This window comes from Ambystoma mexicanum, chromosome 11 (genome assembly GCF_040938575.1).
Source record: "Ambystoma mexicanum isolate Mex_15411 chromosome 11, UKY_AmexF1_1, whole genome shotgun sequence".
NCBI classification, from domain to species: domain Eukaryota; kingdom Metazoa; phylum Chordata; class Amphibia; order Caudata; family Ambystomatidae; genus Ambystoma; species Ambystoma mexicanum.
This window is the reverse complement of record NC_090934.1, coordinates 1,197,065,440-1,197,079,434: the sequence shown is the minus strand read 5'-3', so window position 1 is coordinate 1,197,079,434 and position 13,995 is coordinate 1,197,065,440. Positions and strand designations below refer to the sequence as shown.

The 13,995-nt window shown below is 45.4% G+C and overlaps 1 protein-coding gene across 2 annotated transcripts in view; it reads left to right on the top strand.

Annotated features, from left to right (window-relative positions):
• The window catches only part of MAN2C1 (mannosidase alpha class 2C member 1), a 932,858-nt gene that overhangs the window by 522,268 nt on the left and 396,595 nt on the right, over positions 1 to 13,995 (top strand). For both annotated transcript variants that reach the window (XM_069624549.1, XM_069624550.1), the window contains exon 14: positions 510 to 631. In XM_069624549.1, coding sequence (XP_069480650.1) covers positions 510 to 631 — 122 coding nt within the window. The remainder of the gene's footprint in view (positions 1 to 509; positions 632 to 13,995) is intronic.

Here is a 13,995-nt window from a genome sequence, read left to right as displayed (position 1 = left end):
TGTCCACATCCTAATGGAAACAGATTCCTTTCCCTGAAAACAGAAAAGGACCCTTTGGCCTTTCAAATCATATAGGGAAGTAGTCTGCGCACCCCCCAGCTTTGACGTTGATGTCTAGTCTTGCACAGGTGAATAACAAATTGATCTCCCCATGTCCATGTAATATAAGCCACACGCTATTTGCTTCCACACAGAAATTGGAGAAGGACATTTGAACTCTGCCTGCCAGCTCCTGCAGCCAGGGATACACCTTACTTTTTGTACACAGACATCTGGATAAAATCTACAGCTGTCCACAGAGAAATTATTGAAAATACTGGTTGACCCCTTTTGAGAAATCAGAGATTCACAAATTGGGATCAATTTCAACTCATTGGTGAATTACATTAAGAAATTGTAGGCCAACTTTGGTCCTCCCATATATAATGATCATACTGAGATCTTAAATGTTTTCTATGAAATGATTTAAAAACTGCAATATTTGTTTTTGTTTGCACTGGATCCTGCAGATTAAGAAAGGGAATCGGGAATGCGAGCAGATCCTCCATGACATTGAAATAATCAGCTGCTTTGCTCTGTCTCAGCAAGCCACGTTCCAGTATCCTTCCATCAAACTCACGCAACTCTGGAGGTAAACATAATTTCGGTCTATGATATTGGGTGCAATTGAGCAGAGCTGCCATGCCCCCTAGTCCTTATTTTATTAATACTGTTATTAGTTATCTTGCTGTGAACCTGCTTCCACTGCACATGGTTCCTCTGTCTGACGCAACACCTGCAACCATATAAGAATTGATAGAGAAAAGGTGAGAGCACCAGGAACATCTGGGTACCGCGCTGAACTGGTCCAAATCGAAATGTTACGTTAAGCAGCCAGTTGCAGTAATTAGATGGGGCAGTGCTCATGTGCCCCAAGTGAGGGATCAGAGAGTTCTTGTTGGAATCCCGCTATATTGACGCTGCGTATACAGTTTGTCAAAAATTCTGTTGTTAATGAGAATTGCTTGGTCACAATTGGTGAATAAAGAGCACTCTTGCTCTAGTGTTGTGCCAATTGTGACATGTGAATTTAGTGGCATATACATAAGCATTAATTCAGATAAGTAGATCAACATTGACATGGGTACATCATTCTGTTAAAAACAGTGGTATTATAGCATTTTAAACATTTGTAAACAAAAATATAGATTTGAGTTTATCAAGATAGTAATTCATTGCACGTTTTTAGGAAAAGCCCACAAAGTTGCAGCAAATCATATTGAACCAAGGAAAAGAGGAAGAAAAGAAGATACGTTGTGATTAGTATCACTGTTTGGTTTCGCTCATGAGTGTCGTATCATATCATATGAGTAGTGAGGATGATGCCTAAAGATGTTCTTGGTATAATGCACTGATTAGTGCTTCTGTGGAGAGAAGGAAAAAAGTAGGGGGGCTAGGGGGAAATTTTGAAAGCCAGCGTTAGATTATGCTGTTTCCTAATCAGGACTGAAACCTAAGATATTACGTGAATTGAAAGTATTTTATAATTTTTGAACTCACCAGGTGTTATGTGGTGCTTATGACATACAGGTCCTGAGGTGGTCGTTTTAGGGGTGGTGGTGTGTGTGTCTAGAGGTGAGAATGCCTAAGTAAAAAGGCCCACTGGGATGTGGTTCCAGAATGCTGCTGCGCAAGTCTGGGAGGGGCATATGTTTTCAAAGCTGAAAGGGTAATGGGTGTGCAGGGTGGCACATCAGATAACTCGATCCCTGCAGTATTTGCATAGAGGTAGTAGTTGAGAGCCAAGGTTATGGCAAAGCAAGGTTGGGGGATGGGGGTGCTGAACGCTGGTCCACACCCAATGAATCTTAGAGTTGTATCCAAGGTGAAGTGGCAAAGGTGCGCCTGAAAGCGGTGCAGTGCATTACTGTGCTGACGAGATATACTTAGGGCGGGTGGTTCAGTCCATTTTTATAATTGAAGAGATATTACAAAAGAAATGTTATTATTTGGAAGTAATCCTGTTTGCCTAATTGCTCACCCGCACGGCAAATGCCGGCGTGCTGAAGGGTATGGCGCGGATGCGTTGGTAGAAAGCATCACTATTGACGGTTTGAATCCCTCAGTGCGGTGGTCTGGAGAGCGAGGCATAAGGCAAAATGTAAGATGTAGTAAGGCCTAACATTCCCTATGCTAAGGGGGGATTTCCCTATCTAAAGAAAACTAAGGATAGCCTGTGTCAGGATGTCCAAATAAAGTATCTGTCTGTGTCCAAAACCTATACTTGCCCTCATAACTAACTGTATACAAAGTGTAGGGATGTCAGCATCAAAAGAATAGTCTTCAAAATAAAGTTCAGAGCTCCGTCCAGCTCTTGGCGTAGGATCAGCTTCCCCTTCCCCAAGTTCAAATAGTTCACAAAATACTGGGGTTCCCTTCCCCAAGAGTTCAAATCATCCAGCTTTCACAACATTTCTTTGGGACAATTCCCAGCTCCTTTAAGATCAATTCCGTTTACCAGTTCACTTAGACAGTTCTGTTTCTTAACTTCAATTTCCCACATAAGGCTGTTACAAAACATAAACTTCTTTAAACATACTTTCATTGACCTCCTCCACGTAGGGCACTCGGCCTAGGCGCAGTTGTTGGTCCACACGATCCGACTATTTCAGGTCACACAACCGATACCCCCTTTTTACTGTTTGCATCAACAATTTCCCACTGTTTCCATCTGACAGTGCTGTTTAGTTGATTTCCCAATGTCGCACTCTTCAAACACTGTCCTGTGACTTGCTTAACCATCATGTACCTCGTTATACTTTTCTGTACTCCTCTTGCTCTTGCCAACACAGTTTTCCTCTTAGCCTGCAATTCCTGGGCCCCTCTTGGATTTGGGCCAATATTCAGTTTCTCATTTTCATACTCTTCTTGGTATTCTCTTGCCTTTGTCAATATTTTTTTCATAAAATGCATTTTTTTATTTCTGTCTCATGTAATACTTTGCTTTCACTAATTTGCGAGTATTTAATTTGCTTGTCACCGTGTGCGGCATTCAAAAGTGCTTTCAATCAGTTTCAGTTCACTCAGTATCTTAAAAGTACTTGCTCTGGCATTCAAAAGTGCCTTTAATCCCTTTCAATTTGTTCAGCATTAGTAAACGACTTTGTTATGCATTACTGGAGCCCCCCTGTATGAGTGTGTGTCTGTTTTACACTCACTGGTCGCATACGGCAGCATCCTTCTTCCTGTTGTTCTTTGCAACGCGCTTCTCCAGGCTTCTACGGCTTCCCAGCTCCCCCAGACTCTGCATCTCCCTTGCGGCCTCCACCGAGCGCACTGCTCGCTCTCCTGGCTTCCTGCGGTGCAGGTTGGGGTCAATGGGAGTTCCACAGCATTTGCTAAGCAGACCCGCTCTGGCAGGTAACGGGATCTTCGGACCATTGCACGGCTCCAGCATCCCTTTCTCCTGCACAACACTGCTCCAGTCACCTGGGTCTCCAGCCTCCTGTCCTCCAGCCCGTTCGTCTTCTCTGAAAATGGCAGGGATTTTTATATTCAAATTCATCAGGTGTGTTAAGTGACCCCAGGTGTGGGTCCTTGAGTTCTCTTGCTTGACTATGGAGACCTCCATTAGGCAGACATGCCTGGTTGTTCACTGGTATGCCTCATAGCCCTCTTCCTCGTTTCAGTACCAGAGCAGTGTTTGGAACTGTCTTATTTAATAAAAGGAGCATTCATACCTCTGTGTTATCTCTGATATGTGTGTAAAATGAGGATGTGTCCTAGGTGGTCTCTTCCTCGTCCCAGTATGAAGGTGTTGTTTCTAGGAGACTGTTTGGAAGGAGGAAAGAATATCCCACAAAGGCTTTAGGGATAGAGTGCTCATTGTGAAAAGGGAAAGGGGGATACTATGTTTCACCTAATGACATCCTCTGGCCATGTTCCCTCCACCCAGGTGATCCTTCCTCGCATTTCATCCCCAGGGTCGGGATCCAAGAGTGATGGCCTTTCCCTGGCCACCTGAGAGGAAGATGGGGACACCCTTAGGTTTGTCACACCTCCCCCTGGCCCTTCGGTCCTATAGAATTCTAAAAAGCGGAGCCACTCCATATCAACATGTGCATGGGACTCTAACAAAGCCATCTCGTACATCACGTGTGCTTTTTTTAACCATTCAATTTTTGTTGGGAGGAAACTTCTCTTCCAGAAAATCATCAGACAAACTTGTGCGGCCCAGAACAGATTCCTTGGTATGTGCGTTAACAGTGCATATAGTTTCCAACCCAAATAAAATCAACAGGTTTTTTTTCTCTCTTTGTATCACATCTACAGCTTTTACCCACCATAGGACTGCCTTCCAATAGTGCATCACGAAAGGGCAACCCCGCCACATGTGCCAGTAATCACAAACTGTGCTACAATTCCTCCAACAATAGGGGCTTACTCAAGGATACATTCTGGAGAGGCTGTGGGGGGTAAGGTGCCATATAAATAGTAATCTGCAGTTGTGCATCTTATATTGAACAGCTATTGTGGAAGACCACACCGCTCTAAATTGATTCACACACACCTGCATCTTCTTGCAGCCCTAGATCTGTCATCCAATATGTCTGTGTGCTAGGTGTGGTTAGGTGGCCTCTCTCTAAAAGGGAGGTGTAGAATTTGGAGTTCAGCCCCTTGTATCTGTGGTAGGAATGAAGTGTTTGTTCAAAAGGTGTCAATGGACGTTGCAATCGCATGCCCCATTGTTGATCTAGCGGTACGCCTTTTAGTTGCAAATATGTCAGTAGTGTTTGTACATGCAAGGCCTGCTCTAGCTCCTTTTTTGTTAGGAGTACACCTTTGTCCCACATTTGTCCTGCTCTTGCTAATCCAGACTTGTAATATGATTGAAAACAGTTAGGGTCCACCATCAAGTCTCTGATGGGGGGGGCCCAGATGCAGCTAAAAGGTGACAGCCATGTTGTGATGCCATTCATGTCCTTGGTTCTCTGCCGCAGGGACCAGAGTACCGAGAGAACTGGGTGTGATTGTATTCTGCGTGGCGGGCCCCTTAATGGAACCCATAACCATTCTCCTAGGTTTACTGGGGAGATTGTGAGGCTCTGAAATATTCATAGATATCTGGATAGCCCATGCCTCCCTTATCTTTTGGCAATATATTGTTATACGTGACTCGTGGCTTTTTCCTGCCCACAAGAAGGATAAAAGCATATGCTTTATTTCGCCATGAAAGGGGGCCTATTGCGACTGGTAGGAATTGAAACAAAAAGAGCAGCCTTGGCAGTATGTTCGTTTTTATGGTCACAAACCTCGCTGTGACCATTTTTGCAAATCTCCAATTTTTTGGTATTGGGAATATTTAACAATGTTATTATGTGCCTCCAGACCAAGGTAGTATTCTAAGTAAATTCCAAGTGTCTTCCCTTTATTTAAAACAGATGTTACATTCCTCAATGACAAAGTTAGAGTAACATGGTTTGACGTAGGATTTGAGATGTTAGTTTTCAACAACAACAAAATAAAAATACCAACTTTTCTTTCCCACTTGTGTGTGCGGAAAGATTCTTCTTTTTGCTGGATTCCCCTATACACATCAGTGGGACATTCTACTTTTTGCTATTGTGTTGAACCTTTCCTGACTTCTGGAGGTAAGTGAAGCCTTTTTGTTCCACTTACCTTGCTGGGCACATCTGTTTAGGGGCACTGATCAGCCTCTATGGCTATCAATGCAGGAGAACTCTGTTCTCCATAGTAACGTTCTCTGTTTATTTTTCCTGCACAAATCACTGTATGTGAAGTGTGGTAGGAGCTGGAAGTAGTGTATAATTGTGTAGTGTTCTCTTTTTTTATAGTGTTATACACTTTTGCATTTTACCGCTTAATGCCAATTATAGTGCCATATACCTTAAAATGGTGGCACCACAAGATTTTCACATGTCCTTTGGCCCTCTTTTCTTTTGACCTTCCTGCCGTGAGTGGGCAAATTTTCCATATATAATAATCCCTTTCCCCTGGAAAGCGACACCTTTCGCGAGCAAAGTTGTTGTCTAAGTGTGTGGCCGGATGTTGGGAGCTTGGTCTGTCTGGCATCAGTCCACATCCATGCCAGGTGTCTATTGCTTGGCAGATGCAGCAGCCGGAGGCTGTCCATGATTGGACAACCCCAGCCAGTTTGAATGGTGCAGATCCTTGCTGTTGGTGGGCTTGGGGCAACTGCAGTCCAGATCCTGGATAAAAGGGGAACGCCTGTAGCTGTTCTTCAGACACGTACAAAGGAGAGTATCCCACCAAACACCCAACTGGTTGTTGGATGATCATCAGCAGTCCTTTCTTGACTTGCCTGGCGAAGCCCTGCCCCTCTACAGATCTCCTGACGACCTTCACTGGGGCTTTGACCCCTAGACTGGTGACTGCAAACAGTCCCAACCTCTGCTCAAAGATCCAGGTGCTGGAAGGACTTGGAACAGTCCCAGAACTATGCCGTCAGCTAGCCAGATGCATATGGTCTGCTGCAATGGTCAGCATCACGAGTTGAGCATTGGGACTTCATAGATCCTCTGCTTATGGAACAAGAAGCATTTCCCAAAAGTTGCAGCTCTCCATTGCGAAGAAGGGCCTTGCAGGACAAGTTACTTTGTTTCTGGCATGAGGGTCACCTTCTACCATTGTCTTTAAGTGGCCATCACTGTTCGCCGCCTGCATCGTGTCCTGGAAGTCATCTGAGGTTGTTGCAAGAGTGGTGGCCCTGAGGTCGGTGTGTTCTGGTTGTCCATCTGTCCAGAATCTGGAACTGCTTAATAGTTGGACCCAAGAACCCGATGCCTGAAGTGACCGCTGCACCCATGATGACTGAGCTTCCGCCAACAGAACCAAGGCACGAATTCAGAAGACCGAGCAATTTCAGGAATTCCTATGGTGGTCCCTGAGTGAATTGTAGTACAGGGGGTGAGTAAACCTACTTCACCAGTATGGGGTCTTGCATGGATTCATATGCTCATGAATATTCCCCTTCGTCAGGCTGGGAATCTGCAGTAAAATTAAAGCAGTTTAGCTTTAAGCTAAAAACTGCTCTCTCGGTGTCACTTTGGGTCATACAGTGCCCCAGCCAATGACACTCTTCCTCCTAAGCGCCACCCCTGGTGGCCATTTTCAGATTTGGTTGCGCATGTAAAGTGGCAGTATGAACCAAGAAGACCCAGAGAGGGGAAGGAGGGAGGGTTTGAATGTGAATCCATGCAAGACCCATGCTGGAGAACAAGAGTTACAGGTAAGTAACTTGTTCCTCCTCTAGCATGGGGTCTTGCATAAATTCACATGCTCGTGAATACGATTGCACAGAAGTACATATACACAACCCTGGGAGGTGGCAAGGCTCACAAAAGCAATACACTTACCCCTGGAACAGATTTACCTCAAACAAACGGTGCTGTGAAGGCATCATGAAGCAAGAAACAGACAACAGACTTAAAGTTCAAACAAAAGATATTTCTTAACTTAAATGTCAGGATGGATGATGGCCTAACTTGCCTTATGTTAAGGTGGGATTTCCCTACCTAAACAAAGCTACGGAAAGTCTGAATCAAAGAGTTAAACTTAATAGTCCATCTGTGTCCAAAACCTATTATTGCCCTCACAACTAGAACAAACAAATGTGTAGAGATGTCAAAGTCAAAATAAACAGTGTTCATCTTAATGTTCTGAGCTTCTTCCAGCTCACAGCTCCCCTTCCCCAAGCACAAGAAAGTTGCATAAGAAAAGAGTCTTGAAGTTTACCTTTCTCCAGTTCAAAAGGCAATTTAGTTCAGAATCACTCGTGGGGTTCCCTTCCACAAGTTTCAAGAACCACAATCCAAACAAAAGGAGTTCTTCAGACTCCAATACCAAGACAATCCATATAAACTTGCCAAGGCTATGGGTTCCCTTCCCTAAGACGTCAATGTTGTACAGGTTCCTTGGTACTTGCTCCTTTACTTGATTTCCTTGATTGGTTTCTGGGTTGATGGGGTGTTCTTGGGCTCCTCTGGTTTCTCCTTAGCTTCCTTGTGGATCTGCCACCATGTGTTACACCCCTTTTGAAATGGTAGCCTCGTCACACTGTATTCACTTGTCACTGTTTGCTGTTTAGCTTTCCTTCAGCTTTTAATGTATTCAATTTCAAAGTTCAAGTTTGTTTGTTGTACAGCAATTATTCGGTTTTGTTAATATGCAGTTCCAATTTTTATGTAGTCTTACATTGTTTAATTATATTCACAACTATGCTGCTGTTATTGCTGCTGTTATTCTTACAGGATTTTTAGGGTAATTTTTATATTTGTTGTCGGGGTTCGGACTAAAAAAAAGAATTTATTTTTAATTATGCCAAATTTAGATATTTTTATAAAGGCTAAAGTGACTTTTTAAAATGCAAATGTTTTTTATGGCCGTGTTGCCGAAATAAAACAATGACAACAACATATATTCCGATTTAAGCTTTGAATTCATTTGTTGTACCCCATGCATTCAGTATTCAAAGCTTACTGGTATGCTTCAATGTAAAAGTTTGGTATTTAATATGCATTGGCTTTCTTTAAGTTGCCCTTTATTTCGGTATTCAATATTCATTGGATTTGATAAATTCTGTTTAAGGTGCACAAAAACGTCAATGACATGTTAACTTGTTCAAAAGAAGGGCTTTGTCTTGTTCTGAGACTTTCAAAAACATGCCTGTTTCTTTAACAAGACATGCAACCACTCTGCTACATTGTATACGTCTCTGCTCTTGCAGTTACAGTAATACTGTGTTTCTCTATCAGATAAACTCACTGGTTCAGTGTGAAGTCTTTTCCCATGTTGCACTGCCCACAAACTCTGCGGCTTCCTTCTCTGAGTTTTTTCTGTGCCCCTCAGACACTCTCGCGCTCTTGCAGCACCACGGGAGAATGAACAGTCTTGCAGATAGAATGAAGGACGACCCCTCATTTGGTCTCCTTCCTTCGCCTCGCCTCTGTGCTACGGGGCTCCTGCTTCACACTTGCCCGGACTGTCAGCTGCTTTGGTCCCCGGGCGGCTTCTATAGCTGCAGCACGGCTCACCAAAGCTTCCATCAGCGTCTCACCTCTCACATTCCAATACACGGCTCTTGTATACACCTGAGTGGTGTAAAGGGGTTGCAGGTGTGAGTTCTTTTCCTTAATTGTCTGACTATAGTTATGGCTTATTAGCAAGGCATGGCTGGTCTTTACAATGTTAGTCCTCTGAGGCCCTCTCCCTCGTCTCAGTACCAAAGTGGTGCATGTTAGTGTGCATCATTTCTAGTTGCCTCTTCCTCATCCCAGTACTGTCAAGAGTCATGTGTGGAAAAATGAGGGGTGCTGGCTTATAATAGCCCATTAAGCTTGGGGGGGAAGGGTTAGGTTTGTCATCAATCGAAAAATGGGGGTCTCATGCCTCGCCCAAGGGTTTCCCAATCCTCAAGGACCTTCCACTCAGGTGATCGTCCCTCAATTCTCCACCCCCAAGGTCAAGATCCAGGAGCGATGGCTGTTCCCTGGCCACCTGTGCAGAGGATCCAAGGGGAGTAGGAGTGAGAATACCTTCAGGTTTCTCACGGTGCGCAGCACTGCTTGGCCGACCTGGGACTCCTCCCTGCAATCCCTGTCAGTGTAGTAGAATCTTGTGAAGGTGTTGGTAGACCTCCACTTAGCAGCCCTGCAGATGTCGGGCAGAGGGACGCCAGGGAGAAATGCTGTAGTTGCCGATATGGCTCTCGTGGAATGCGTTCTTGTCCAGCCTGGAAGCGGTCTGTTGGCCATGTCCCACAGGTCCAAAATCGATGAAAAGTTGAGAAGTCCTCCGAAGTTCTTTGCACATGCGACATAGAACTTCAGGGCATGCACAACGTCCAGTGAATGCAATGACCTTTCAGCAGGCGAAGAAGAATTTGCAAAGAAAACTAGTAGAAGCAAAGGCTCTTTAGATGAAAGTCCAATGGAACCTTTGGCATGAAGGAAGGATGAGCTTACAGAACCACCTTAGCTGAGTGGAAGAACTAATATGGAGGCTTATAGGATAGAGCATGCATCTCCCCCACCCACCTGGCCGAGGCGATTGCCACCAAGAAGGCAGTCTTCCATGACAGAAACTTCATGGATGCCTGATGCATAGGTTCAAACGGAGACCCCATACGTTTTGACAGCACCACATTCAGCTCCCACGCAAGACAAGGAGCCTTCACCGGAGGAAATGTTCTGAAGAGACCCTTGAGGAACTCCTTAACGGGCCTGTGCGACCACAAGGAGAGCTTGCCTGGAGCCCGGGTATGGCAGCCAGGTGGACCTTGATAGAGGCATACGCAAGGCCAGTGACAGCAGGTATGGTGGAAGCTGCGGGGCCATCGGGTCTAGCAGAGAAATCTTCTGTGGCCGGCACCACACTGCAAAACGATTCCACGTTTGCCTGTAGCAAGCAAGCGTAGAAGGAGCCATGGCTTTGGCCAGAATCTTCTTGCATTCCAAAGGCAGCGAGTAGTGACCAAATTATAGGGCTCTCGAAGCCAGGCCATGAGGTTCAGAGACGCTGTGTCGTGGTGCAGGATTGATCCTCCATCTCTGGATAGAAGGTCTGAAAGTGGAGGTAGTTTGATGGCTGAAACTACGACCGACGGAGGTCCGAGTATCAGATCTGCCTGGGCCACGTCACTTCAATTAGGATCATCTTGCAGTGGCTACGTCTGAGTGTAATGTTTACACGTAGCCACAGCGGAATCCGTGGGAAGGCATACAGGAGGAGGCCCTCCCAAGGCAATGAGAAGGAGTCCCCCAGACTCCTTGGCTGAGGATAACTGCTGGCAAACTTTTGACACTTGGTGTTGGTAGCTGTCGCAAAGAGGTTGATCTAAGGGAGAGGCCACTCGTTGAAGAAACTAGACACTTCTGCTTGCTGAAGCTCCCGTTCATGGTAGGACTGCAGCTCCCTGCTGAGAGAGTCCACATTGGTGTTCTGGACACCTGCCAGGTGAAATGGGACGAGAAACATACGTTGAGCAATGGCCCAGCGCCTGTCCTATCCTATCCTAGTGACTGTGATTGAGTTAGTTTACTTACCTGAACTTTACTTACCTTTTTGGCTTTTTGATCATAACCACCAGCATTGTCCAAATATGTTAATAAAACTACCTGTTAAGTATAACTTTGGAACTGGGTACATTTGGGCACATGGCCCCAAACCATCTTGGGGTTGGAATCATTAAGTGTTAGGGCAGCTATTATGTGGTTATTTTAAGTGTCTTTACTCTATTACATGCATCATCTGAGTACTTACCTATGTTTCACTGGTTATAGAATTAAAAGCTTTCTCACTTGTAACAGTAAATGTGTATTTATGTTTTATAATGTGTGACAATATTTGACTAGAGGTTTCACTTGCTTAGCGTGTAAACTAAAGGCCTAATACATCATTGTAAATGTGTGTACTTACCTGTCTACCTGGAATTATTGGTGTTGTCCTTTATCAACTCATTGTAGCCCTAGACCACTCTCACAACCCTCCTGAGTCTAAGCCATGCCGCTGTGCTACTTTACCTTGATTGGGTTTGGCTAGTTTAATGAATCCTGCAGAGGCATCACTGATTCCCCAGTGGTAATCTCCTCCAGCATGGCCAGGGAAAGGCAGCTGCTACCTAATCCTGACATGGGGGTGGTGTCAGGATGGAGGATCATGGGGGAGGAGATGAATACCAGTGGGAAGTGATGGCTCCAACGGGAGACGCAGTATTCTCCCCCTTTGTGTGAGGAGGAAACCCTAATAGAGTCTTTGATGAAACATCTGATGTTTTTTCGTGATTGTATTTTAAATACAACTGTTCAACAAAGTGACTTAAAATCAGTTGACACCTACTGGAACTCAAGTCCCAGAAAGCCTCAAGTACTGACACAAGGAAGCGGAGCAGGAGTTCATGTGGAGGAAATGTGACGCTAAGAGTAATGTGCAGTCTAGTTGGTACCAACCTAGTCAACTTCGCGGGACATTTAAATCCTCAGATCACACGTGGAAGGGAGAACGAAGAAGGATAGAGAAGGAAGGCTGCAGAGTGCACGCAGCAGGAAGCATGACTGGTGGAAGAGTAAAACCCAGAAAGGATCGCGGGGAGACCGAGAGATGCTCACCAGAAGCAGGTTGGCTGCATTTGGAACCGGAGGAGAGGAACTCCGGAAGAGAGAAAGCTGACGGTGCGCAGCAGGGCTGCGAGAGGAGATGCAGCCCTGCAAATCTGCGCAGGTCTTGGTTGCGAAGGACAGGAGAGCCGACACAGGGATATATTTTTTTTAATATATTTATTGGATGTTTATAAGGCGCATATACAGAAAATGGTGTTTCAAGGCGCCACAAGACAAAAAAAGTGGGGGGACAGGGGAGAAAAGTAAAATAACGGTCCTTCTAGGCCTTGTATCATTCGGAACGTGCAAGTGTAGTAACAATAAGTGCAGGGAGGGGTGGTGGGGGGGGAGGAGTACTGGTCGGTGGATCAGGGATAATGGTAAGGTGGAAGGGAAGAGCGTGGGAGACAAACAAGTGCAGGGGGCTAGTAGGAGGGGAAGAGGAGGGCCCCTGGGGCTAGTCAAATGCTAAAGGGAGACCAGGTTGGAGAGTGCCTGCGGATGTAGGGCGGCAGAGGGGAGGGGCACATGCTGAGTGTGAGGATGGGGTGGACCAGGCTAGGTAGGGAAACGCACCCCACCTGGCTGGTCAGGGAACCTACAGAAGGGGATGCTGGGTTCTCGCAAGCACATCTCAGCAGCCACATGGTGAACTGGTGAGTCAACCTTGCCGTGAAGGGGGACCCGGGACGTTGCGAACATGCTTAACATTTTTAAAGTAATTTTGAATACCAACCAAATGGAACTGAAAGGAAAAGGCGAACATGGTGCAGTTCTCCTAACATGAGATGTCAGTACGGAGAAATCTGGAACAAACATTGGCAAGAGCCAAAATACAGTGGGCCTCATTTTGAGTCCGGCGGTAGCCGTGCCAGTAAACCTGTAGTGAATTACCAGCTCCGGACTTGCCGGAATTACCGGGGCATTACAGCCCCGGTGGTCCGGTAAATACGCGCCGGCAGTTCTGTTAATCCCCATTCCTGTGGAGTCCCATAGTACTCCACGGGAATGGGGACCATAGAAACACTGGCACCATGTCGTGGTGATGCCGGTGTTTCCGTGCATCTCTGCGTGCGGGTGCCGTTCTGCCCGCCAGGTCAGACCTAGCAGGCGGGACAGCACCCGCCCACAGAACACGTAGTTTGCCAGTCTGGAAAACTGTGCTGGTACGGTTTACCGGCACCGTTAATTCCAAACCAGCAAACTTGTAATTAGGGCCAATGTTGTGCAATTCTCCTGACCTGAAATGTCACTTAGGGGTAACTTGGAACAAGCATTGCCAAGAGAGATTGAAAGAAGGGTTGACAGACAGAACTTGAACAAACCCTCAAATATGGGTTGTCTGTATGGGGGGAAATTGGCACAAGTAATAAATGAAGTTAACAAAGTTGTGTCGCTGAAGGCGTACAATTGTGTGAAACTTAAAGAGAAAGAGATACCTGGCAGGAGAGTACACCAGGGGATCTATGCGAGTCAAAAGAGGGATATTCCTGGTGGCAGTAGAGTAAACCAGGATATTAAGGGTTTTCAGTTGAGGACTTTCCTGGCAGGAGTGTGTACCAGGAAACTCACTTTGAATTGGTGTGTTAAAGGAAGATGTGGTCATATTAAGTTCTTGTTTCAATTAAACATTTTGTCAACCTGAGGCTTTGAAAATACTTGCATGTTGCCATACTTGAATCAGCATTGTGGAAAAGACATTTTGTTTTGCTATCCTGAAAAGTAGTATAGACATTCCTTTGCCATATTCCAACCAGTGTTATGGACGGGACATTTGTCTTGCCAACCTGAGAAGAGTATTAGGTAACAGAGAAATGTATTATATTTTTAAGAAACTGATCTTGACATGGAGTATTGTGAACAATTTACCTGAACTAAT